Here is a 23,662-nt window from a genome sequence, read left to right as displayed (position 1 = left end):
ACAAACTTGAACACAAAGAGCAAAGCAAGAGGCATTACAGTCTCTGACTTCAAAACATGAAAATAGACAGCTGGGCGGTGGTGGCACACACCTTTAATCCCAGCACTCAGGAGGCAGAGCCAGGCAGATCTCTGTGAGTTCGAGGCCAGCCTGAGCTACCAAGTGAGTTCCAGGAAAGGTGTAAAGCTACACAGAGAAACTCTGTCTCAAAAAAAAAAAATAGACATGTGGACCACTAGAACAGAATAGAAAGTCTAGAAGCAAACTCACACATTTGTACCCAACCAATATTTAACAAAGGTGCTAAGAACATACATTAGAGTGAGGACAGTCTATTCAATAATTATTCAATGCTGTGAAAATTAGATGTCCACATGGAGAAGAACCAAATAGGAACTCTGTCTCTTACCAGTTCCAAAAATCAACCCAAATGGGTGAAAGAGCATTCGAGACTATGAAACAGGGGAAATGATTACAGACATTGGAATAGGTAAAGAATTTCTGAGCAAGACCCCCAAAGCACAGGAATCAAAAGCTAATGTAGACAAACACAAAAGTAAAAAGCTTCTGCACAGCAAAGGAAACAAGAGAAAACAATATTTAGAACACAAGAAAGTATTTAAAACATGTACATGTGATGAGAGTTAATGTCTAGAATGTACAAGGAACACAATAGCAAAACTCCATATAACCTGACTAAGGCATGGGCATTGTTCCTCAATAGATATTCCTTGAAAGAAAGTATATAAATAGTTAATTGTTCTATAAAAATGCTCAATGCCATTAACAATCATGAAAATGCAATCCAAAACCAAAATGTATGATGACTTTCCTCCAGTAAAAATGGCTATTTAAAAAAGAAAAAAACCAAAATGAAATGAACAACAACAAAAAACCAAAACACAAAAAACAACTACTGAGTGCTGGTGAGGATGTGAAGTAAAGAGAACCCTTCCACACTGACTTGGAAATGTAACATGATACAATCATTAGAAGAAACAGACAGCCACTTCAAAATACAACTGCCATATAATCCAGCCACTTCATTCCTGAGTATATATCCAAAGGAAAAGAAATGAGTATGTTAAAGTGACAACAATACTCCTGTGTTTATTGTAATGCTATTCATTATGCTCAAGAAAAGGGAACAAACTCAATGTCTGTATGGAGATGAATAGATAAAGAAAATATGACACCTGCACACAGTGGAATGCTTTTCAGCCATAAAAGAATGAATTCCTGTCATTTATGAGAGCACGGATGGAACTGGAGGTTGTTATGTTAAGTGAAATAAGCCAGATGTACAAAGACAAGTACATATGAGCTCACTCATATGTGGGAGTGCTGAAGTTGATCTCATGGAAGTTGAGAAGGTGAAGGGAGGTCACCAGATACTGAAACATGTAGGAAGAGGAAGGAGTCAGACTAAGTTATCATCAGTTAACAGTAATAATTTAGATGTGCTGTTGCACAGTACAGTGACTGTAGATAATGATGACATACTGCATAGTTTTGATGAGCCTGAAGAAATAAATTGAATATTTTCTCCATAAATAAATGGTAAATGAGAAAACAAATATGTCTATTCTAATTTGAACATTAGACAACACACACACACATAAACACACACACATATATATATATATAATGAAAACACACATTATACCCATGTGTTACATTTCTGTTCTTGTGTATCAGTGAACTATGAATTCAAATTAAAAGACTGACATACTAATTAGTACCAATTTTTGACATTAAGCCTTTAAGAGTCAGTAATATTAATAATGAGTATGATAATAATATACATTCATATTCTATTTCTTACTGCTAGGGTTGACATAAGAGAAACACTAAACATGACTGATATTCAAGATCAGAATAAATTTTCTGTTACTAGAAATGATTCATGGCACCATGCATTAAATAATCATCCTTTGTTTGCCTGATGTGGGCTTCATTGTCTCAGCAGACTTGGTTGTCTCCTGAGACATTGGTGTGAAAGAATTTGTCAGGTGGTACATGCCTATGGCTGTCTCTGTAGAGTTTCAAAACATTTGGGGCATTCAGACGCTATAGTGAAGCTCAAATACTCATTGGCTTCTAGGCCACATCTGGCTTTTTGGTTCCAAATGCCTATGCCTTCATGTCTACTATATTGTTCATTTCTTTCACTGAGCCTAACATGTCTTGACCCCTAAAGGAGTTCAATCAATGACTGTTGCCTTGAGTTAAATAGTCTATGGCAAATGGATCGTTATTTTTTGTTTGTATTGGAATATAAAGAAAAATGATCAGGAATGTAGCTTGAAGGTAGACTATTTGTCTAACATATATGTAAAGCCCTTGGATTGTTTCACAGCACTAGGGGAGGGGAGAGTCCACGAACCAAAACCCAAGAATAAGGACAAAACAAAAGAAAACAAAAAAGCACCTCATAGATAATTCAATTTGTTAATAGTTTCATGTATCTTTTTCTTCATTAAGGTTGATACCAACTAAATGATTTCTTTTATTTTTTCACTTATTTCATTCTGCTTTATAATGTCCATATGATTTCTCTGTATATAGTTTTGTGGCTGCACAATTTCCATTCTACAAAAGTCTCATTGCTTACTCATTCTGATGACTCCTTCCTCTTTGCTTATACAAAATCATACTCAATGTAACTCTTTGACACAAGTTTTGATCATTTCCTAGGTGAATTCCCTAGAGGCAGCACTGTGGAGGCCGATGATAAACATCCAAAAGCCCAGCTGTCTGTTGGAAAAGTTATGCCAACATACATGTCCAATAGGAAGAATTTCTATTATAGTACAGGAATTCAATATTGTTCTTCTTTTTTTCTTCCTCAGGGCTGGGATGCAGAAAGGATATTTAAAGAGGCAGAGAAGTTCTTTGTTTCTGTTGGCCTTCCTCATATGACTCAAGGATTCTGGGAAAACTCCATGCTGGTTGATCCAGGAGATGACCGGAAAGTGGTCTGCCACCCCACAGCTTGGGACCTGGGGAAAGGAGACTTCAGGTAATTGGGCTGATTCTTGTAGTGCAGATACTAAATGGGAAACAATAAAGACAGGATTCCATATGCTTCTTTGAGCATGTGATTTAAGAATCTGCAAACTAAAGCTGGGAGTCCACAAGAGTACATTTGTCTCACCTGGGAAAAGAAGAAGGTTCACAGGTCCTGAATGGCACTTTTAGAGACCATACCTTACCTGAAAATTTGCATGTTCATTAGCGTATCACGGTCACAGGGTTGGTGGCACCCATGTTAGGAAAGATTTGGTGTTGAGAACTATGACAGATGAACATATGACTCACACATTGATCTTCCCCTCTGTCCCTCACTCTTGTGAGACAGGACGAGTGAATAACAAATTGGAATAAAAGGGAGAAAATGGTACATGCTGTAAGAGAGACAGGGAATACTTTGCTAGGAATTGGGATTGGAGAATGGCAACTCCTGGACTAGGAGATCGGGTCAGACAGGGGTTCTGTGGGTGGCTTAGGAATGGAGCTTGAAGTGCAAGAAGAGGTTGGGTAGACACCTGGGAGGACAGCAGGTTGGAAGAACAGAGGAATCAGGTGCAGAGAGGCAGGACCTGGTGTTGATGCTGAAGTCAGCAAGTTTAGACTAGAACAAAAAACTGTTGAGGACAGTCTGGGAGTCGGTGATGGGGCAGAATGAGCATAGGCTGTGGAATCCAAGGTGTGTCACTTAATGATCAGGCAACCTTGAGCCAAGTAATCTTGGCTTTCAGTTTCCTTATCTATGAAACAGAACACTAATGCCCAGGTTGCAAGTTTGTGTCTTGGCTTCATTCCCTGGCTTGACCTGGCAATTTATATAAGGGGAGACCTCTCAGGAAAAGTCAAGTGATGGAACAGGTTCAGATAGGCAAAGCAGATAAGGATGCAATCTGTGATGGAGACCTGGGTCCAGCCTGATCTCATGAATCATTCTGAAGTCTGATTTGAATCAGGATTGGTCACACCTTGAGGCAAGGGGCTGGCCTTTATATCTACCCTGTGTTAGTCAGCTATGGGTTGTAGATTGCTCCAAAGTATTAAGAAAGACTCTCTTTGAGGCACATCCCACTTGGTCAAAGAAGTGAAATCAGTTTTTGATAGATATCACTCAGGCATCTGAGGGATAGTAGATCTACTTGAGGAATGAGGTCTGGTCCCACCAACACCCATTAGAGTAGAGGCCAGTAGTCTTTTCCTATAAAGATAGTAAGGAGTGGGCTTTGAAAACCTCTGTTGCAGCTGGGTGTGATGGCATACACTTTTAAGCCTTTAATCCCAGCACTCAGGAGGCAGAGGCAAAAAGATCTCTGTGAGTTCGAGGCCAGTCTAGTCTACAGAGTGAGTTCCAAGACAGCCAGAGCTGTTACACAGAGAAACCCTGTCTCAACACCCCCGCCCGAAAGAAAACCCCTGTTGCAATAGACAACTTGTTGTATTTTTAAAATGGTGGGAAGGAGTCACACCATACAACAGGACCCACATGACAGGTTTATTGAGGGGAATGGAGAGAAGGGGCAAAGAAGGGGCCAGAGACTGGTCCCTGAGGACGAAAGCAAAGGAAGAGAAAGAGATGGAAGGTGGGCAAGGCCCACCTTTTATAAGGAAATGTAGCAAATGCGCACAGGGGGTGCCCTTAGTGGCTGCAGCTGAGGATACATCCTGTCAGGACCCTAAGGGCAGGCCAGTACAGATGCCTGAATGCTAACACAACTCTGTAATTGTAGCATGAAAACAGCCATAGATAATCCATAAACAAATGAGTGGGGATATGTGCCAATTAAGCTTTATAAAAACAGGCATCGATCGGGCTGTAGCGGATCAGTCCAAATCCTCCAGTGAGGCTAAAAAATAAGAGTATATTCATAAGTTCCCTAGTTCAAAATATAGATAGTAAATATATAATAGCAATTATAACTGTTGAAAAAAAGAATCAAGATAAATAAGTTAGGAAAGCAAGTTGTGGTCATATTAGGGTGGATATAGCAGGTTGATCTTATTCTGAACAGTGGGGAGTCCCTAACGAGTATTTACCAGTATGCAAGGGTCACACAAAGAGATTGTTAGGAAAATCCATTTGAAAATCTTTTAAAATATAACACCCACTCCTATCTGAATGAGCATATGCATGTCAAATGGAGAAGGACCACTGCATATTTGCCAAATGCAGTTCTGTTCTCACTGGGTCACAGCACAGACAACATTTACCTGTTGTCTTTAAACATCATTTCTCATTGCCTTCTGTGTGGTGATGGTCTTCCAGACTTCTCTGATGTCTCTATTAGCACTTTCTCTATGCACCTTGAGTCTGTGCTTTCCGAAATCTTAGGTACTCAGACCTCCTACAGCTTTGTCTTTGGTCCTCTTTCTTGCTACCCTGCTCCTGCTTCTTGGGCCATCATGTCTACTTTCATGATTTACATTGTAATGATATGCAGGTCTAAATGTCTAGCCCCTTTTCAGTCCTAGCTATACATGGTGCTTCTAGAAGACTGTGCCTGTATTCACTTATTGTTGTGCACTAGGCCACTTTTATCAATCACTTACACACTACTCACTTCAGAATTATGTAGCAGAGAGCTCCGCTTATCACCCTTTCTATTAGTGTATAAGCATGAGAATAGGATTTAGGATACCCCTCACTTTATATTGAGTAACTGGTTCATAAGGGGCAAATAGTAAAAATTCAATGATGACTAAATCTTCATGTCGCCCAACCCCCACAAAACTCCGCTACAGTGATTAAAGGAAACTAAGATTCATTTTAATCTTGCCCATTTTTATGCAGAATTAAGATGTGTACAAAGGTCACAATGGACAACTTCCTGACAGCACACCATGAGATGGGACACATCCAATACGACATGGCATATGCCATACAACCTTTCCTGCTAAGAAATGGAGCCAATGAAGGGTTCCATGAAGCTGTTGGGGAAATCATGTCACTTTCTGCAGCTACACCCGAGCATCTGAAATCCATCGGTCTTCTGCCGTCCGATTTTCATGAAGATAGTGGTACATTCTCCTTTGGCTTGTTTTGGGGGTAATCTGATATGAGGAGAGGTATTTATTATCACCTATGGGAAAATACTTGTTTTGCTTTATGCCACCTAGGTGAAAAAAAATGTATATGGGTCTTGCTACTGTTAAAAAGTTTGTTTTTAGTATACCAACTTGTGGTTTTATATATTTAAACAAGGAGTTAAGTGAGATAACTGAATGAATGATCTTGGGACTCTAAGAATGATCTAATAAGCCAGGCAGTCACATGCCTTTAATCCCAGTACTTGAGAGACAGAGGCAGGCGATCTCTGTGAGTTCGAGGCCAGCCTGGTCTGCACAGTGACTTCCAGGACAGCCACAACTACAGAGAGAAAACCTGTCTAAAAAAAAAAAAAGATCTAATAGAAGCTTGTGGACTTTTTGAAGATGCTGAAATGGTCTGAAGAACTTAAATGTTTTGTCCAAGGTCATGAAGCTAATCAGTATCTGCTTTTAAACACTTGGCTGTCATTTTAGGTTAAAAACAAACAACTCCCAAGAATGTTAGAGTGGGAACAGGTTATTCTGAAATAGTCATTATAAACCCACATACAGTAGTTTATAGTTCATTAGTGGTGCTTTTTAATGAAGAAAGTAACATGGGAAAGGCAGTTTATGGTAAACATACCTGCTTCCTAATTTCAAAATATGATTGATTCATGCTAATCAACAGACCATGATTTATTTCATGTTTTTTCACATTTGCCTTGAGAATAGCCAAAGATGATGAAATCAGTATGTTTCTTTTTGTTGTTGTTGTTGTTTTGTTTTGAGACAGGGTTTGTCTGTATAGCTTTGGTGCCTGTCCTGGAACTCGCTTTGTAGACCAGACTGGCCTTGAACTCACAGAGATCCACCTGCCTCTGCCTCCTGAGTGCTGGGATTAAAGGCATGTGCCTGGCCAGTATGTTTCTTATGATGTCACACAATGAAAGCACTAGCTTGGAAAAAATCCTCCTTTCCTCGGCTCTGGCCTTGATTTATGAATGATGTTAAACAAATAGATTCCTTCATCTTTTCCTCCTTTCCTTCAGCTTGACCTTGTTTTCTTTTTGGGGTGTGTGTATACTTTGTTGTTTGGAGACAAGGCCTTACTCTGTAGCCAGGGATGTCCTGAAACTCACAACAGCCCTTCTACCTCAGCTTCTCAAGTTCATGGATTGTAGGCATGAGTCACTGTGCCCTGCCTCTTTATTTTTCTAAACAAATTGGTTGAGCACATACCATGTTTGAGGCATTTTTTCCCCTAAACATATAGTGATGCACAGAGTAGATAATACCTCTGCACTTACATTTGAGCAATCTTCTGTGGTGTGCTGGAGGCCAGCCCTACTTCCTCTTTAGGCTAATGAATTCACATAACATATAAAAGCATTTAATATTCTTGCTAAGGAAGAAACCAGTCCATTTAAAGTACATTGTACTTTTGATTATCCAGTGGAAGATACCCTCTAGAGATGTTCATTTAAATTTTTTGGCTTAAATTTATTTTTAGCTAATATATAAACACATAACTGTTGTACATGCTAATGGAGTAACATGATGTTAAGATACATGTATATACCATGTGATGTTTACACTACAGCAAACATACCTATCTCTACAAACATCATTAACTGATAGTGAAACTTTGAAGAATCTTTTTTTCTGGCTTCTTTTTCTTTTTTTCTTTTTTAGTGCTGGAAATGGAACTGAGGGCCTCACACATGTTAGGCAAGCACTCTACCACTCATAGACCTCTTTCTGAAATGCACAAAACATTATTGTCCTTCATATAGCCAACCTGTGTGCAAAAGAAGAATGTTTTTTGAAAAATCTCCCCACCCTAGTTTCCAAGGATTCACCACATCTGTTTAATGTTTGCTTATTTACTAAGGACTCACAGAGAGCATTACAGAGCAGACACTAGACTGCTGTACACAGTGTTCAGTGAGACATTAACAGTCACCGCCTACATGAAGCTCTCAAGAATAAACACTATGACTGGGAAAATAGATGAAATTGCCCTACTCAACTCCGATAAGGGGATATTTAAGGAAGGCAATTAAAAGTAGTAAAAAAGTAAGGATTAGTGAACTTGTGGATTGTTACTTACTTGTTCTATTCCAAGGCTTTATTCTATTTTAGATCTATCACCTAAGAAGAAAAATAGATACACATTATTAATGTCCACTGCCAATATTTCTCAGCTATTCATCCTGTAGTAAGGTTATCTTGAGGAGGAATAGTAACTCGAGATTAGGAAAGTTCTCTTACAAAACTTCTGCTTTCATCTCCCACCTTACTATTTGGCCTTTTCCGTTTGACTTTCAGAAACAGAAATAAACTTCCTACTCAAGCAAGCACTGACAATTGTTGGAACGCTACCATTTACTTACATGTTAGAGAAGTGGAGGTGGATGGTGTTTACGGGTGAAATTCCCAAAGAACAATGGATGCAAAAGTGGTGGGAGATGAAGTAAGTCAATGAATTTGCAATCAACGAAATGTTTCCTCATGGGCTAGTTATAGAGCAGGACAGCCAGAACTATATAGAGAAACCATGTCTTGAGAAACCAAAAAGAAAAAAAAAAGGAAAAGATGTAAATTCATCAGGGGAGTTTCTAATGTTTGTGTACAAGTGAAGCTGTCCACAAAGAACCGTAGTTGCCTACAAAAATTGCAATAATAAATCACAAAACTATGTTCCTTTTAAACAATGTCTAAAAATAAAGCCTATATGTCTTGTCTACCTTTTTTTCCTACTGGGCTAACTTTTGAATCCCTGCTAATTTATTTTAAACCAACCTGGAGTCAGACCTTCAAAGTAATCCATCCATGTATTGATTGCTCATGTGGTCATTTGCCAATCAGAAATGAAATCTCTCCTTAGCGTTCTGCGCAGTATTTCTCACAAGAACTACAAAGATAACTGAGACCTAGCCTCATTCTCTCAGTGCTCGTGTCTCGGTGGTACCGAGTTTACAGGTGAAAAACCACAGCACACAGAGAGAAATGGCAAAGGATTAAAGAAAACAACAGATAATGCATGAAAACAGGAGGCTTCAGAGGTGGAGAAAAGGGAAGAGTGAGAAAGAGCAGGACATGACAAAAAGGGATTGAAGATGATCAAATTATATTACATACATGTAGGAGATGTCACGAGAACCGTTATTTTATATAACTAATAAATGCCAGTAAAAGGCAAGAGAACAAAGCATTACTAAAAGAAGACACAGAAGCTAAGGGAGCTTAAGGGGTTGACTGCATTGCAAAGTGGATGCCAAGTTTCATAGAAGAGGACCCATTGGAATTAGCTTGAAGAAAAAGGCTTCAGTTTTACAAAGTTCTGACAGGAGATCAGAAGGTGCGGTGTCTGAGAGGAATTGATAGGGTTTTCACTGCACACTTACAGCCATACAATGGACTTTATGGACCTTTTTAAACTTAATGTTTTAAGGAGATAGCTATTTTCCAACGATGCATTTTGGTTGAATGAAGGCAACATAAGGCAAACACACAAGAGGCTTTGCTTTCTGGTTTTTACAATGTTTTTTTTTATTTCAACTGACAACCAGTTCCGATATAAATACTATTGCCAGGTGAAAGTGCTCTAGGTGAGCTCGGAGTTCCTGTCTCATGATGGTCTACTCCCAGCAAATGTGTGCTTCCCTTTTCTTTCCAAGGCGAGAGATCGTTGGTGTGGTGGAGCCTCTGCCTCATGACGAAACATACTGTGACCCTGCAGCTCTGTTCCACGTTTCTAATGATTACTCATTCATCCGGTAAATGAGTTTTCTCCTCTCTGTTTATCATCTGGAGTTTAAGGGATAGCTGTGGCTAATAACAAAAGCATAAATGGGGCTCAATGAAGTGATAATTACAAGCCTTTTCTATCTACCTCCTACCGCAAGCTTAGTGTAGATGATCAGTTTCAATTCAATTTAATGCAACATGTTTTATTGTTTTAAATTGGCTTATATGAGATCTTTCCCCATAGTTGAGGATTGTCCTATTTTGCTTTTTATTGCTGGGATAAACACTATAACCAAAAGCAACTTGGGGAGGAAAGGGTTGATTTGGCTTTACTCTAATCACGATCCATCATGGAAGGAAGTCAAGGCAGGAACTCAAGCAGGGCAGGAACCTGGAGGCAGGAACTGAAGCAGAGACCATGAAGAACATTGCTTACTGGCTTGCTCTTCATGGCTGGCTTAGCTCGACTTCTTGTATCTCACAGGACCACCTGCCCATGGGTGGTATCTCCTCCAATAGGCTGGGCCCTCCCACATCAATCATTAATCCAAAAAAAAAATCCAAAAAATGTTCCTTAGAGCTTTTTTGGGTTAGAGACCAATCTGTTGGAAGCATTTTTTTCAATTGAAGTTCCTTCTTTTCAGATGACTCCAGCTTATGTCAAGTTGACAAAAAACTAACCAAAAAATACTTTTAGTTCATCTTCTTATCACCAGTAGAGTTTACTATGCATCGAAAAAGTATTTTATTATTGTTGTTGTTTATTTTGTCTTTGTTTTAGACAGAGACTTAACTACATGTCCCAGGCTGGCCTTCAACTTCATAATCCTCCTTCCTGAATGCTCGGATGCAGGCGTGTGTTGGCCTCACTTTCTGTATTTGTAAAAATGTGAATTTTACTTTCCTGGCATAAGAACCAGCTTGACACCATTTTATAGGAAAGGGCTAAAACTCTGTGACAGCATTTCAAATGTGACTAACTTGTGACAGAGAGGCAACGCTGCTCTATCATTAAATATATGCAATACAAATAGCATGTGGTGCATCAGAAGAGTTTGTGTTGGATCTCTGCTACAGAAAGACTTTTAGAGAATACCTCTGGGATCACTTGGGACAGGAATTTAAATACATACCCACTTCTGTGACTCTACCACAGCAATAAAACATACTTTTTGTTTGTTTCTTTGTCACTTGTACAGATATTACACAAGGACCATTTATCAATTCCAGTTTCAAGAAGCCCTTTGTAAAGCAGCTAAACATGATGGCCCACTGCACAAATGTGACATCTCAAATTCCACTGAAGCTGGGCAGAAGTTGCTGTAAGAAATGCCTCAAAATGTTGAACGTTTCTTAGCACCCCATACTATTAATTTCCATGCCTCTGATTTAATTTAATTTATTTGCCTCCTCCAACCTCTATTCCTCAAAAAAGAAAAATTGGGACTTCAGAATTTCTCCAAACACCCAACCATGTTTAATTTGGAATGAGACAGGAAATCTAGATCATGAGATGCAAGGATAGGTTACCTCTTGTCTCTATGTGATAACCACAGGGCTCTCTTTTGAACAATTGGAAGGAAAGAGAGCTTGAGCCTTGAATCCATCTGATAATATGTCTTATTTTTCTAATCCATCTAAAGAAAATTTAACCAGTTCCAAGAAAAGAAGTATAGACTATAGATGCCAAGGTAGGCCCATCTGGAACGCTCAAAACGACCCGCATTCTGCCTTTTTTCATGTAGCAATATGCTGCGTCTTGGAAACTCAGAACCCTGGACCCTAGCATTGGAAAATGTGGTAGGAGCAAGGAATATGGATGTAAGACCACTGCTCAATTACTTTGAGCCATTGTTTGCCTGGCTGAAAGAACAGAACAAGAATTCTCTTGTGGGGTGGAACACTGACTGGAGTCCATGTGAGTTCACTGACTGCACATGCATTGTGCATTGTCCCTTGTTTGCTTCTCTTAGTGTCTTTAACTGTAGCCTTGCAGGGGCTGTGACACAGCTGAATAGGTTCCCTCTTCGTCAGACTGTGTCACAAACTCTGTTAAGTGTTCTTATTACTCTCACGGGCACAATAAGAACATAGCACTCTCCTACTGCCCTTGAACGTTGTTCTTTGTCCTACTCTGCTTCCTGTGGCTGTGATAAGGACCAGGACCAAAAGCAACTTGGAGAGGAAAGGGTTTATTTCAGCGCACAGCTTATAGTCCATCATCAGAAACTCAAGGTAGTAATCTGGAGGCTGGAACTGAAGAGAGGCCATGGAGGAACGCTGCTTACTAGCTTGCTCTCCATGGTTTGCTCAGCTTGATTTTTTCCTACGACCACCTGCCCAGGGGTGGCATTGCCCACAATGTGCTGAGACTTCACACATCAATTGTTAGTCACAAAAATGCCCCACAGGCCAACCAGATGAAGACATCTTTTTCAATTAAGGTTCATCTTCCCAGATAACTCTAGCTGTGCCAAGTTGACAAAACAAACCAACCAACCAAGCTAACCAGGACACTCTTCTGAGGCAAACACTGGCGTTCATATCACAGTTAGACCCTGTGTTGCTGGCAGTCACTTTCCTAGCTCTGTAACTTGGTTTATACTGCTGTCTTACTATCGGTCAGTTGTAGAACCCCTCTCCTACATACTCGCCCATTGGCATTTTTTCACTGACTCAGGAAAGGTTTAATATGATTTTTAGTAAAGCAGTTATCAATATTTATGTCTGGCCCCCTACACAGCCAAATAACATACTATGCTGTATTCTTTAAGTGGCTTGTTTGTATCAGAGTTTCTCACACAGAACTCACCCCAGTTTGGGGCATGCCTAATCTACCATCAAACAGTATTTATTTATTACCAACTAGTCCAATGTATCTATTCTTTTCAGCCTCCGTATCCCTCCCTGGAAACTTCCACTCGGAGTCTTACGTACTCCTATCTTAATATGGACCATAATCGTCCTTCAGAACCACCTCTAGGTTGATTTCTTCTGGGTTGAATCTCTCTTTTCCCGGGTTCCACATCTTCTTTCTAGATTTCTATCTTGTTCTGTTGGAGAACAAGTTCTAACTGGCTAAGTAAGTGATGATGGTGTGCAGAACCATGCCATCCCCAAAGTGGCTTTAACCACAACCTCAATACCATTTCCATTCTCTTCCCACCTCTGCTGTATTGGAATGCCAGAATTTCTCTTGGATTTTCTCACTTTTTGGCCTGTAATCCCTTCTGTGCACATACACATCAAGCAGTGACTTACGGTTCTCTCAGAAAGCAGTTACCAGTTTCTCATTTCTCATTCTGCAAAAGCTATGTCTGTACCTTAAAAAAATTCTACTGCTCTGCCACCTTAGTGTAATCTTGGGAAGGGGAAAAAAATAAATATGTGGTCAGTCTGTCATCTAAACCAGCTGTCTGAAATTTCTCTTTACTCAGATGCCGACCAGAGCATTAAAGTGAGGATAAGCTTAAAATCAGCTCTTGGAAAAAATGCAGTGAGTATTCTGAACGGTGATTCCATTTCTCTTTAGAACATTCTCTTCCCTTGAAACCCCATTTCAGTGTGGTCTGAATGAAGAGAGGCCACATAGTTCTCTTAAAACTATAAGCCCCAGGTCTGGCCTCCAGCTGACTCCCTCCCTCCCTCCCCTTTCCTTCTTTCCTTCCTTTTTTTCTTTCCTTCCTCCCTCCGTCCCTCCGTCCCTCCCCCTCTCTCTTTCTTTCTTTCTTTCTTTCTTTCTTTCTTTCTTTCTTTCTTTCTTTCTTTCTTTCTTTCTTTCTTTCTTTCTTTTTGAGACAGGGTTTCTCTGTAGCTTTGGAGCCTGTTCTGGAACTCACTCTGTAGACCAGGCTAGCCTCAAACTCACAGAGATCCACCTGTCCCTGCCTCCAGAGTGCTGAGATTAAAGGCATATGTCACCACCGCCCCAGCGTGAGGGCTTGTTTCTTTTCTTAGGTTTTTTTTTTTTTGGCTTGGTTTTGTTTTCTTAATCATCTATATTCTAGTTTTATTAAAAGTGTGGTTGTTACATGTGCAGAAAAATATTAATTCAAATCTGGAAGCTTGGCAAAAGCGTAGCATCTTGAGCCCTAGCCCTAGACCTGCTTAATCAGAACCCACATTTTTGTAAGCCCTCTATTTGGTTTACATATATAGTAATAACTGGGAAACTCCAATTCTCAAACTTGGCTCATTGGAACTGTGTGGGAAGTCTTCAAAATATGAGTTCATGGGCTCCACCTCTAGAGACACTGGTTTAATTGCTCTAGAGTGTGACACCAAGACTTGGGCATTAAGAGTTTTCTTTTGTTTGAGACTGGATCTCACAGTGCGGTTACAGCTGGCCTGGAACTCACTATATAGACAAGGCTGACCTTGAACTCCCAGAGAGCCTCCCGAGTGCTGAGATTAAAGGCACACACCATCACACCCAACCTCATTAAGAGTTTAAATCTGGAGCTAGGGTGATGGCTTCACGGTTAAGAGCACTTAGAGCTTTTGTGGAAGACCCAGATTTGGTTCCCTGCACTCACATTGAGGCTCACAACCATGTGTAACCCCAGTTCTTGTGCCCTATTTTGATCTCCACAGGCACCAGGCACACACATGGTACAGGCAAAAACACCCTTATACACATAAAATAAATACATTTTTAAATTATTTATTATTTATTTATTTTGTTTTTTCGAGACAGGGTTGCTCTGTGTAGTTTTGGTGTTTGTCCTGGATCTCACTCTGTAGACCAGGCTGGCCTCAAACTCACAGAGATCTGCCTGGCTCTGCCTTCCCGAGTGCTGGGAATAAAGGGAATAAAGGTGAATGCCACCACTGCCCGGCATAAATACATTTTTAAAATGTAAAGAATTTTTAAATCTCCAGGCAGTTCTAAGTGTAGCCACGTTGAGAACCATTGACTTAGAGATGCACTTTAGGGTAAGAAAACATTTTATAGAACTCTTATTATATTACCTTTAGTTATTGCTCTCCTCGCTCCTGCACACCCATCTCACTTGATCCAGCCCTGGGAAGCTCAAGCCTAAAACCAGATGATTTTATTAGTATGTAGTTATTGTACAAAATGAGTTTCATTGTGAGATTTTCATACATCTACACCCCTTTATTTACTGTCTTTTCCACCTCACCTGCACTCTTCCCCTTCCTCTTTCCAAACAGTCTCCTTCAGTAATAGCTTTGATTAGGAAAGAGGAGAGGACATGTTGTCTCAACAGCTTGGGTGTGTCCTGGAAACCTGAAAGCTTTGCAGGTTTAGAAATCAACCTGGGACAATCAGATAAAACAGTCCAATGTGCCACAGAAAATTATTGTGTCATTGTATAGATCCAAAGATTCAGTTTCTGCCTCCCCATTTCCTGAGAAGTTAAATATTTCCCAAGACATGAAAAATAACTTTGCTAAACTTTCGTAAACAAGACACCAAAATATAAATAACACAAGCATTAAAAATGAAAACATAAGAAAGCAATTCTTTTTCCCTTTCATTGAAAATAGTTCTTTTCTCATACAACATATTCTGATACAGTTTCCCCTCCCTCTGCTCCTCTCAGTTCCTCCTCTCCTCCTCTCCCCTTTCTGTCTCTCAGTAGAAAAGAGCAGGCTATGAGAAAGCAATTATAGAAACACAAGTCCGTTGCTTCTCAACTCTGCGTTCCCATTCCTTTTTCTTAATGTACATTGCGGGTCCAAGAGAGTATTTACCTTCATCATACTTTCATTAGCTCCTCACTGGCCTTAGAAATTGAAATTACTCCTGGCAGATCAGGAAACTTCTCAGTTCTCTTGTCTGGGCATTTGAGGCCGTGTTCTCTTTCCATGCAAATTTGATGGTGTGACATTCTGAAGCCGATCGCTGAGCGAGATGTACTTTTGGTACCCATGTGCAGTAGAGCTAGAATATCTGCCCAGCTCAAGTCATTTCATGGTGGACATCCGCTGGAGTAATGGCCTCATTTTAAGAATTTACCTTTTAGATGTTTTAAACTATGGAAGTACTAGCCAGAAAATTACTAGGTACAACATTAATATACCATTATTACTATTAAAAATAAATCCCATCCTGCACATATCTGGGCACAACCAAACTTAAGTGAAAACAATTCCTTTTGTGAGCTCTTGTGTTGCTTTTTTCTAACAGGGAAAGGAGAAATTAAATTCCGGTGTCATTTCTTGATCTCTGCTGCCAGCTACTGGAGGAAATAGTGCATGCAAACACTTCTACAAAGCTGTGCAAACACACAAACTATTTTTTATTTCTGAGATTCCCACATAGCCCAAGCTGGCCTTGAATTTGCTATATAGCCAAGGTTTGCCTTGCAGTCCTAATTGTCTTGCCTCTATGCCCCTAATGCTGGCATTACAGTGTGCACTACCGTGTATGGTTCAAGTACCTGCGAACTTAGTATCAAAACAATAAAAGTTGCCGGGCGGTGGTGGTGCACGCCTTTAATCCCAGCACTCGGGAGGCAGAGCCAGGCGAATCTCTGTGAGTTCGAGGCCAGCCTGGGCTACCAAGTGAGTTCCAGGAGAGGCACAAAGCTACACAGAGAAACCCTGTCTCGAAAAACCAAAAAAAAAAAAAAAAAACGAAACAAAAAAAAAAACCAAAAAAGTAAAAGTTAGATTCAGTTGCCTACAACATACAGATAGTCCACACAAACCCCACAGCTTTGGGCTGTTTCCCACCTATAAACCTATACTCCGGGTTCTTATTTCAATTAATATCAAACCAAAGTGAGAGGACTGGTGGGTGCCATGGTTCCTGAAGCAGGGATGGTTTCCTAACCAGCAGCATTAGCACCTGGGGTGGGGAGTAGATATGCAAACTCTTGGGTCTCATCCTAAACAGTCTAAGGAGAAACTTTTTCGGTAGAGTCACTAGTGGGTTTTAAGCATCCCACCTCCAAATGCTGATGCACGTTCACATAGAGGGCACAGAATGGCTGGCCAGAATCCCTGGAATAGTGATGAGGACGCTCTGGTTCCCCCACCCCACTGAGTGGTGTCTTTCTTCTCAATTTGCAGTACGAATGGAATGACAACGAAATGTACCTCTTCCGGTCATCTGTTGCATATGCCATGAGAGTGTATTTTGCAAAGAACAAAACCCAGATAGTTCCTTTTGGGTGAGTTGATTTGCTAGGCCCTATAGATAAAAATCTCCCTACTCTAAGAGTCTGAGAGATGTGCTTAAACTTTCTTTAAGTGAAATCAAGAAGAATATCTAAGTAGACTTTATTTTCTATATTTGTTAAATTCTTTTTTGTGTGGGTTTCTCTATGTAACAGTCCTGGATGTCCTGGCATCTGCTTTGTAGACCAGGCTGACCTTGAACTCACAGAGATCTGCCTGCCTCTGGCTCCCGAGTGCTGGGATTAAAGGTGTGTGCCACCACCACCACCACCACCACCACCACCACCACCACCACCACCACCACCACCACCACCACCCGGCACGTACATTTGTTAAATTCTTTGACAATTTTATGTATGTGTTTTGTAGTTCTAGCCTCTGACTCCCTCTGAATCTTTTCTCCTTCCTCCTCTTCTTGTGTTTCTGTTTCTATTGTTGTTTTGCTTATTTGGGACCCACTGATCTTAACTAGGATTGCTTGTGTAAGCATAGTCCAAAAATGTATTTGGCATCTGGAATTTGGGTCACTTTCTTTTAGGATGCTTGTGGTTTAACTTGGAGATGATATGAACATTGTTGTTATTAAACCTCTCTCCTTCTCTCTCTCTCTCTTTCTCTCTCTCTCTCTCTCTCTCTCTCTCTCTCTCTCTCTCTCTCTCTCTCTCTCTCTCTCCAATCTCACCCCACCCTTAGAAGTAAAAAGAGGGGAAATAAAGGACATCATTTCTGCCTTACATGTGCTTCTATCAGGAGAGAGATCTAAGGAGAGAGAGACTGGTAAATGTGTGCTGTGGAGGAAAACACAATGGGACTGGAGGAGGAAAGAGGCTGGGCAATGTTCAGCTTTAGTGAGTTGATTAGACAGGACATCACTAACCTTAAGAAACAGGAAGAGAAGCATTAAAGCCAACAGCACAGACAATGGGAGAAAGTGTTCAGCTAGGGGACAACAGGACAAAGTCTGCTGAAGTAATATCCATTGCCTGCCAATGGAACGGCACAAAGGCCATTGTGATGGGGAAGCATCTTCTAGAGGGCAATTAAGCGATGTGGTCCAGGCAGTGTTTGGGCAGGGTAGGTGGGTAAAAGTGAGCAAAGGAAGTTCATTTGGGCCTCAAGGTCATTCCATGGCCTTTGGCTTTTATTTTGAGAAGGTGAAGTTGTCATTCAAGGATACAGATAGCCACATGATCTGCCTTAGTTTTTACTAGGACCACTCTGGGAGCTTTGAGGGCATGGCCTTGTCACATTGTGTAGTGATCCCTAGTTTTTACCTTCATTCAGTGATGCCATCCAACACCTTTCTGGGTGGGGCCAGGCTATAGGATGTCAACATGCTGTATATGTCTGTGACACTGAGATATCACTGTCTACCATGCTGCTTTTCACACTTCTAGGAAACCAACAATTCATTCTTGATTCTCTTGATGCTTTCGATTGACATTTAAAAGAATTGAACAGATGTAGGTTTTATGTGGTCGTAGGAAAAAACAGTATCAAAAGTTGGTATTACAACTTTTTGTTTGTTTGGTTTGGTTTTGGGGACAGGATCTCTCTATGTAGCTCTGGCTGTCCTGGATCTCGCTCTGTACACCAGACTGGCCTCCAACTCACAGAGATTCACCTGCCTCTGCCTACCAAATGCTGGGATTAAAGGCATGTGCCACCATGCCAGGAGGCGGGGCAGTGTTTTGCAACTTTTATGCAGTTCATTTCTTGTGCTTTGGGAAATGTGAAGTTTTTTGGGTTTTGGTTTTTGGGGTTTTTTTTGGCTGTATCTTCCCCCAATTTACCCTGCCCTGTATCTCCTCATCTAGGATCCTTCCTCTCATCTCCTTTCCACCAGCAGAGGGCGGACTTCCTTTCTTTACTGTGTTCTCTCGTTAGGAAAAAAGAAAATAAAAACGTTTCTTTTCTTTTTTGTCACAGAGTGGAAGATATACATGTGAGTGACTTGAAACCAAGAGTCTCCTTCAACTTCTTTGTCACTTCACCCCAAAATGTGTCTGACATCATTCCTAGAAAGGACGTTGAAGACGCCATCAGGTGATGTTTAATTTCAAACAAACCATATCAAGGTGAAGGGGTTAGCTAATGCAACAATACTTTACATTTAGTGCACTCTTTGTGTGCTGGACATCATTCTAAGCCATTTACATGTTTTACCTCGTCTCAAAACCTGGATGGTTGTTATTGTTTGTGTGTGTGTGTAGTGTATGTATAGGTTTGTGTATGGGTGCATACACATGACACGGGTACACACGTAGAAGCCAGAGGTTGACACTAGGTGTCTTCTTTGAGACCTGTTCCCACTTGTGTTTTGAGACAGGTTGTCTCACTAAACCTGATGTTAATCAACTCAGCTAGGCAGGCAAGTGAGCTTCAGGGATCTGCCAATCTCCCTCAACTCCCAGTACTGCACTGGACAGGTACTGAGTGCTACCTTACCCAGATGTTTTATGTGGGTGCTAGGGATCAAAACTCGGGTCCTCACGACTGCGCGGCAGGCACTTTGCTGGCTGAACCATCTCTTTGCCTGCACAAACTTGGGTTTTAGTTCTATTATAATTCAACAGCAAGATACTTGTTTCGATTGGGGACTGCCCCAGGTGCAGGTCCTTAGACAACGATTTAGGCATAAGCAGTTTATTTGGGAGGCAGTCCAAGAAGCGCCTATGGAAACTGTGGGCAGGAGACAGAGAAAAGAGGAACGGGGACATTTCAAGATATCCAACAAGTTCCTGTTGTCAGAAACTAGAGCTTAGTCCTGCCAGGCAGCTCTGGGAAATGGTAGAATGTGCACCAGAATTGTCTCACCGGAAGGCTGAGGGAGCTGGGATATTTGCCGCTTCTCACTAGTCATTGTCTGAGAACCTATTCCGGGTGACGTTCATCCCCTAGCCTCTCTACCTTGACAATGGTCTCAGGCAAAGGGAAGTCATTTCTGGCTAAAGGAAGCTTGGCTAGCATATTTGGAAAGTGCAGAAGGGAAGTGGGCACACTCTGCCACCATTTGTTACGGGGACATTATGAAAGATTTATTGAGCTGCTCCAAGCAGGAAATGGGGCAGGCAAACATCGAGTTCTTTCACATTGAGAGAGGAATTTACTGTGGAGCAGTGATTATCCATAGGGAATGACTTGTCCAGTTTTTCTCAGCTGCTTTAAAGAAGAGAGCAGGAGTGGAACATGGATGGTTTTCTTTGCCATTAAAAATAATAATAACAAAAATGCTGGGTGTGGTAGTATACACCTTCAATCCCAGCACTTGGGAGGCAGAGGCAGGCAGATATCTGTGATTTTGAGGCCAGCCTGGTCTACAGAGTGAGTTCCAGGACAGCCGGGGCTCTGTTACATATCGAAAACTTGTCTCAAAAAACCCCAAACCAATCCCCACCCTAAAAGACTTAATAAACTTCCTATACCTGGCATCTCACCAGGTGGCGCTCGTGAGCCACACTAGGAATCCTATTTCCTTTTGAGAACAGATCTCAGACCTGCTGGATAGGGTGTGCCTAGAAAATCTGGCCTGGTTGGGGTGTGTGACTGAATCATGCCCCGAGATTCGTTCTCCTCCTCCCAAAAGGCAAGTATCCTCCTTAGACAAAATGCCTACTGAGATTGTTGTGAATGTGCTGGCTTTTCCTGGATTCCCAGCTAAGAGCTATGGCACTTTCTTTTCTAGAAATGACTCTTCTAGAATGTATTAAGAAACTCTTGAGGTTGCCGGGGGTTATGGCTAATTCTCAGCTGGCTGCTTGTCTTCTCTGATGGAATTTGACCTTCTTGCCTCAGCTACACCCATAGATAGGAGTCTGTGATGCCAGTCTACAAACCAGAATGTTCCCCCATTGCACTGTTTTGGTTTTAAATATGCTTCATCTTTTTGACTCCATCAGCTTCAGCTGCTTCTTTCAGGTGCTGGAGACATACAGAGGTCTCTCCCCGTGTTACTCCTCGGGGCTGCTTCCAAATGTCAGTTCCTTTTGTTTGGAACACTCCCACAGAGATTTGGGTAGAGGACAGGGTTCATTCATAAAAGAGGGACATTCAGTTATGCTTTTCTGTTGTTTGCTGTAAAATCATTTTAGATGCACTCTGAGAGCTGAAAGATTCTTGCCAAATATGCTGTTGACCTTTAAAATGCAGTACTTACACATGATCAAATACTAGCCATTTGTTCATTTCTAAAATTCTTGGATATAATGAAACATTATTATTATTATTATCATCATTATTGATTTTTCAACACAGGATTTCTCTGTGTAGCCCTGGCTATCCTGGAACTCACTCTGTAGCCCAGGCTGGCCTCAAACTCAGAGATCTTCCTGCCTCCGCCTCTTGAGTGCTGGGATTAAAGGTGTGCACCACCACTGCCTGGAGAAACCTATTAACTTGTATATTCATTTTATTCTGTTAACATTTGTGTGTGTGTGTGTGTGTGTGTGTGTGTGTGTGTGTGCCTGCATGTTTGTATGTTTACCACATGTGTGCAGTGCCCATAAAGGCAAGAAGAAGGCATCGGAGCCCTTGTGGCTGGAGTTAGAGGTACTTGTGAGCTGCCCAGTGTAGATGCTAAGAACTAAACCCAGGTCCTCTGGAAGAGCAATGCAAGCTCGCCAGTCCCCTCATTTCTAAATTTCCAACTCAAATTTCAAATGGGGTTGTTGACAGACCAACAATTCAGGTTACCAGGTATGAAAGATACATGACTGTCAAAAGTTCGTATTTTTCCATTGGCCCTATCTTCTTCGATTTTATTGTTATTTGAGGTGTATATTTTGCGTGGTTTCTTTCTTTGTCTCGCTATGGTCCCCTGGCTATCCTGGATCTTGCTCTGCAGAGCTGTTTGTGACATCCTCCCCACTTTGCCTCTAGAGCACTGGCTGTGCAGGCGTGTGCCACCATACAAATTCTAGTTGTACATTCTCAAGACAAGCCTTATTCAATCCTTCTGGGAACCAGGAAATAAATAAAGAGGAAATAACTACAGCAATTTTATTTGGTCTAAGCATCCCCTTTTTACTATATTTTGCTTTTCAAATAGGTCTTCTAGGGGCCGTATCAATGATGTTTTCGGCCTGGATGATAACAGCCTGGAGTTTCTGGGGATTTACCCAACACTTGCACCACCTTACCAGCCTCCTGTCACCATATGGCTGATTATTTTTGGCGTCGTGATGGGAATTGTAGTGGTTGGCATCGTTATTCTAATCTTCACTGGGATCAAAGGTCGAAAGAAGTAAGTACCTTTTACAAGACATATCTGTCTTTTAGGAAACATAAATTGGAAAATTTGCAACAAATAGCACAATATATACATAGGCCAATTACTTATTTGGACAATTATCTACCTACCTGTTCTGATGTATCCCTTAGAAACTTGGCAGATGTTGTGAGTACTTTTCCTTCCTAGCAAGCTCACATACTAGATGTATAGCCTGGTTTATTGGCATGTTGTAGTGAACTGCATCCTTTCCACTGTGTCACATCTGGACTGCAAACTCAGTAAGGGATTATCCTCACCCATGAGTCTTGCTTCGTCCACAGAGGATGGACTGAAGTGGGATTTGAACTGTGATGCCACCTCAGAATGAGCCCTAAGATATGTTTCAAACTCCTACTCGTCAGTTACTTTCCTCTTTGGGTAGATCATACTCCTTATCATTTTAGTTCACGGCAAGGCACCCTCTAATTTGTTCTAGAGTTGTGAGGTGATTGAGAGTTTGAATCACCAGAGGCCTGATTTCTAGTTTGGTTTTATGATTAGACTTTTGCCCCTGACTTGAGAGAGAATTGACCTTTGTTGGGCTTGTCAAATAAGTTAGTATTTTGTATCACCTGAAAAAATTCTATGTATGGTTTGAGCTGTTTAAAACACCCTCAGTTGAATCTTTACATGGATGAGTCTATTTTTAGTTTAATTTTCTTTAATATAGAGATTTTTCAGTTCTACCAAACAACTTCATTTGAAAAATTGAGGCTGTGGAAATAGGTGAAATCACTTGCCACACAAATATGGAGACCTGAGTTTGAATCCACATAGCCCATATGAAAGTCAGGTGCAGTAATGAAGTAATCTGTAATCCCAACACTTTTACAGGGTAGGGGAGGCAGAGGTAGGAGAATCCCTGGAAGTTGGAGAGCCATTTAGCCTGGTATGCACTGCAGAGAAACAACAAAGGACCGCATCTCAATCACGATGGGTGTTGAGAATCAACTCTGGAGGTTATTGTCTGTCCTCCACACATGCACTGTACCACACACAAATCCACACTTACACACACAAACATGTACACATGTACACACATGCACACAAAACACTTTCTAGGTAGTACATTCACATGGTTAAAATTTTCAAAATACAAAGGAGTCGTAGAGTTTCTTTGCCATTCTTTGCTTCTGAGAATCCTTTTAACCAAAGTTTTTAGTATATGTGAAGTATGTACTACATATTTTTATTTCCCACCTAGTATGTTCTATAGATAATTTCCAGATTTTTTTTATTTCCCACTCAATATGTTTTAGAGGTATTTCCAGATTGGCTTACAAAGCACTTCCTTTTTCCCTAATAATGTAGTTTTCCATTTTGTAGTAATGGACTCTTCCATGGTTACCAAATATTTGTGTCTATTAAAAAAATGCAGGCAATTTCCTGTTCATGCTAATGTTGCTGCAAGACAAATTCCTGCAGGTGAAAGGCTGGCCT

General features: G+C 40.9%; 1 protein-coding gene across 1 annotated transcript in view; it reads left to right on the top strand.

Annotated features, from left to right (window-relative positions):
- Positions 1-23,662, top strand: part of Ace2 (angiotensin converting enzyme 2) — a 49,795-nt gene that overhangs the window by 24,999 nt on the left and 1,134 nt on the right. The window contains exons 8-17 of the mRNA XM_059250698.1: positions 2,853-3,022; positions 5,816-6,042; positions 8,383-8,527; positions 9,735-9,833; positions 11,004-11,126; positions 11,550-11,722; positions 13,242-13,300; positions 16,846-16,946; positions 18,883-18,999; positions 22,001-22,195. Coding sequence (XP_059106681.1) covers positions 2,853-3,022; positions 5,816-6,042; positions 8,383-8,527; positions 9,735-9,833; positions 11,004-11,126; positions 11,550-11,722; positions 13,242-13,300; positions 16,846-16,946; positions 18,883-18,999; positions 22,001-22,195 — 1,409 coding nt within the window. The remainder of the gene's footprint in view (positions 1-2,852; positions 3,023-5,815; positions 6,043-8,382; positions 8,528-9,734; positions 9,834-11,003; positions 11,127-11,549; positions 11,723-13,241; positions 13,301-16,845; positions 16,947-18,882; positions 19,000-22,000; positions 22,196-23,662) is intronic.

This window comes from Peromyscus eremicus, chromosome X, assembly GCF_949786415.1.
Source record: "Peromyscus eremicus chromosome X, PerEre_H2_v1, whole genome shotgun sequence".
Taxonomy (NCBI): Eukaryota; Metazoa; Chordata; class Mammalia; order Rodentia; family Cricetidae; genus Peromyscus; species Peromyscus eremicus.
This window is presented reverse-complemented; position numbering and strand designations above follow the sequence as displayed.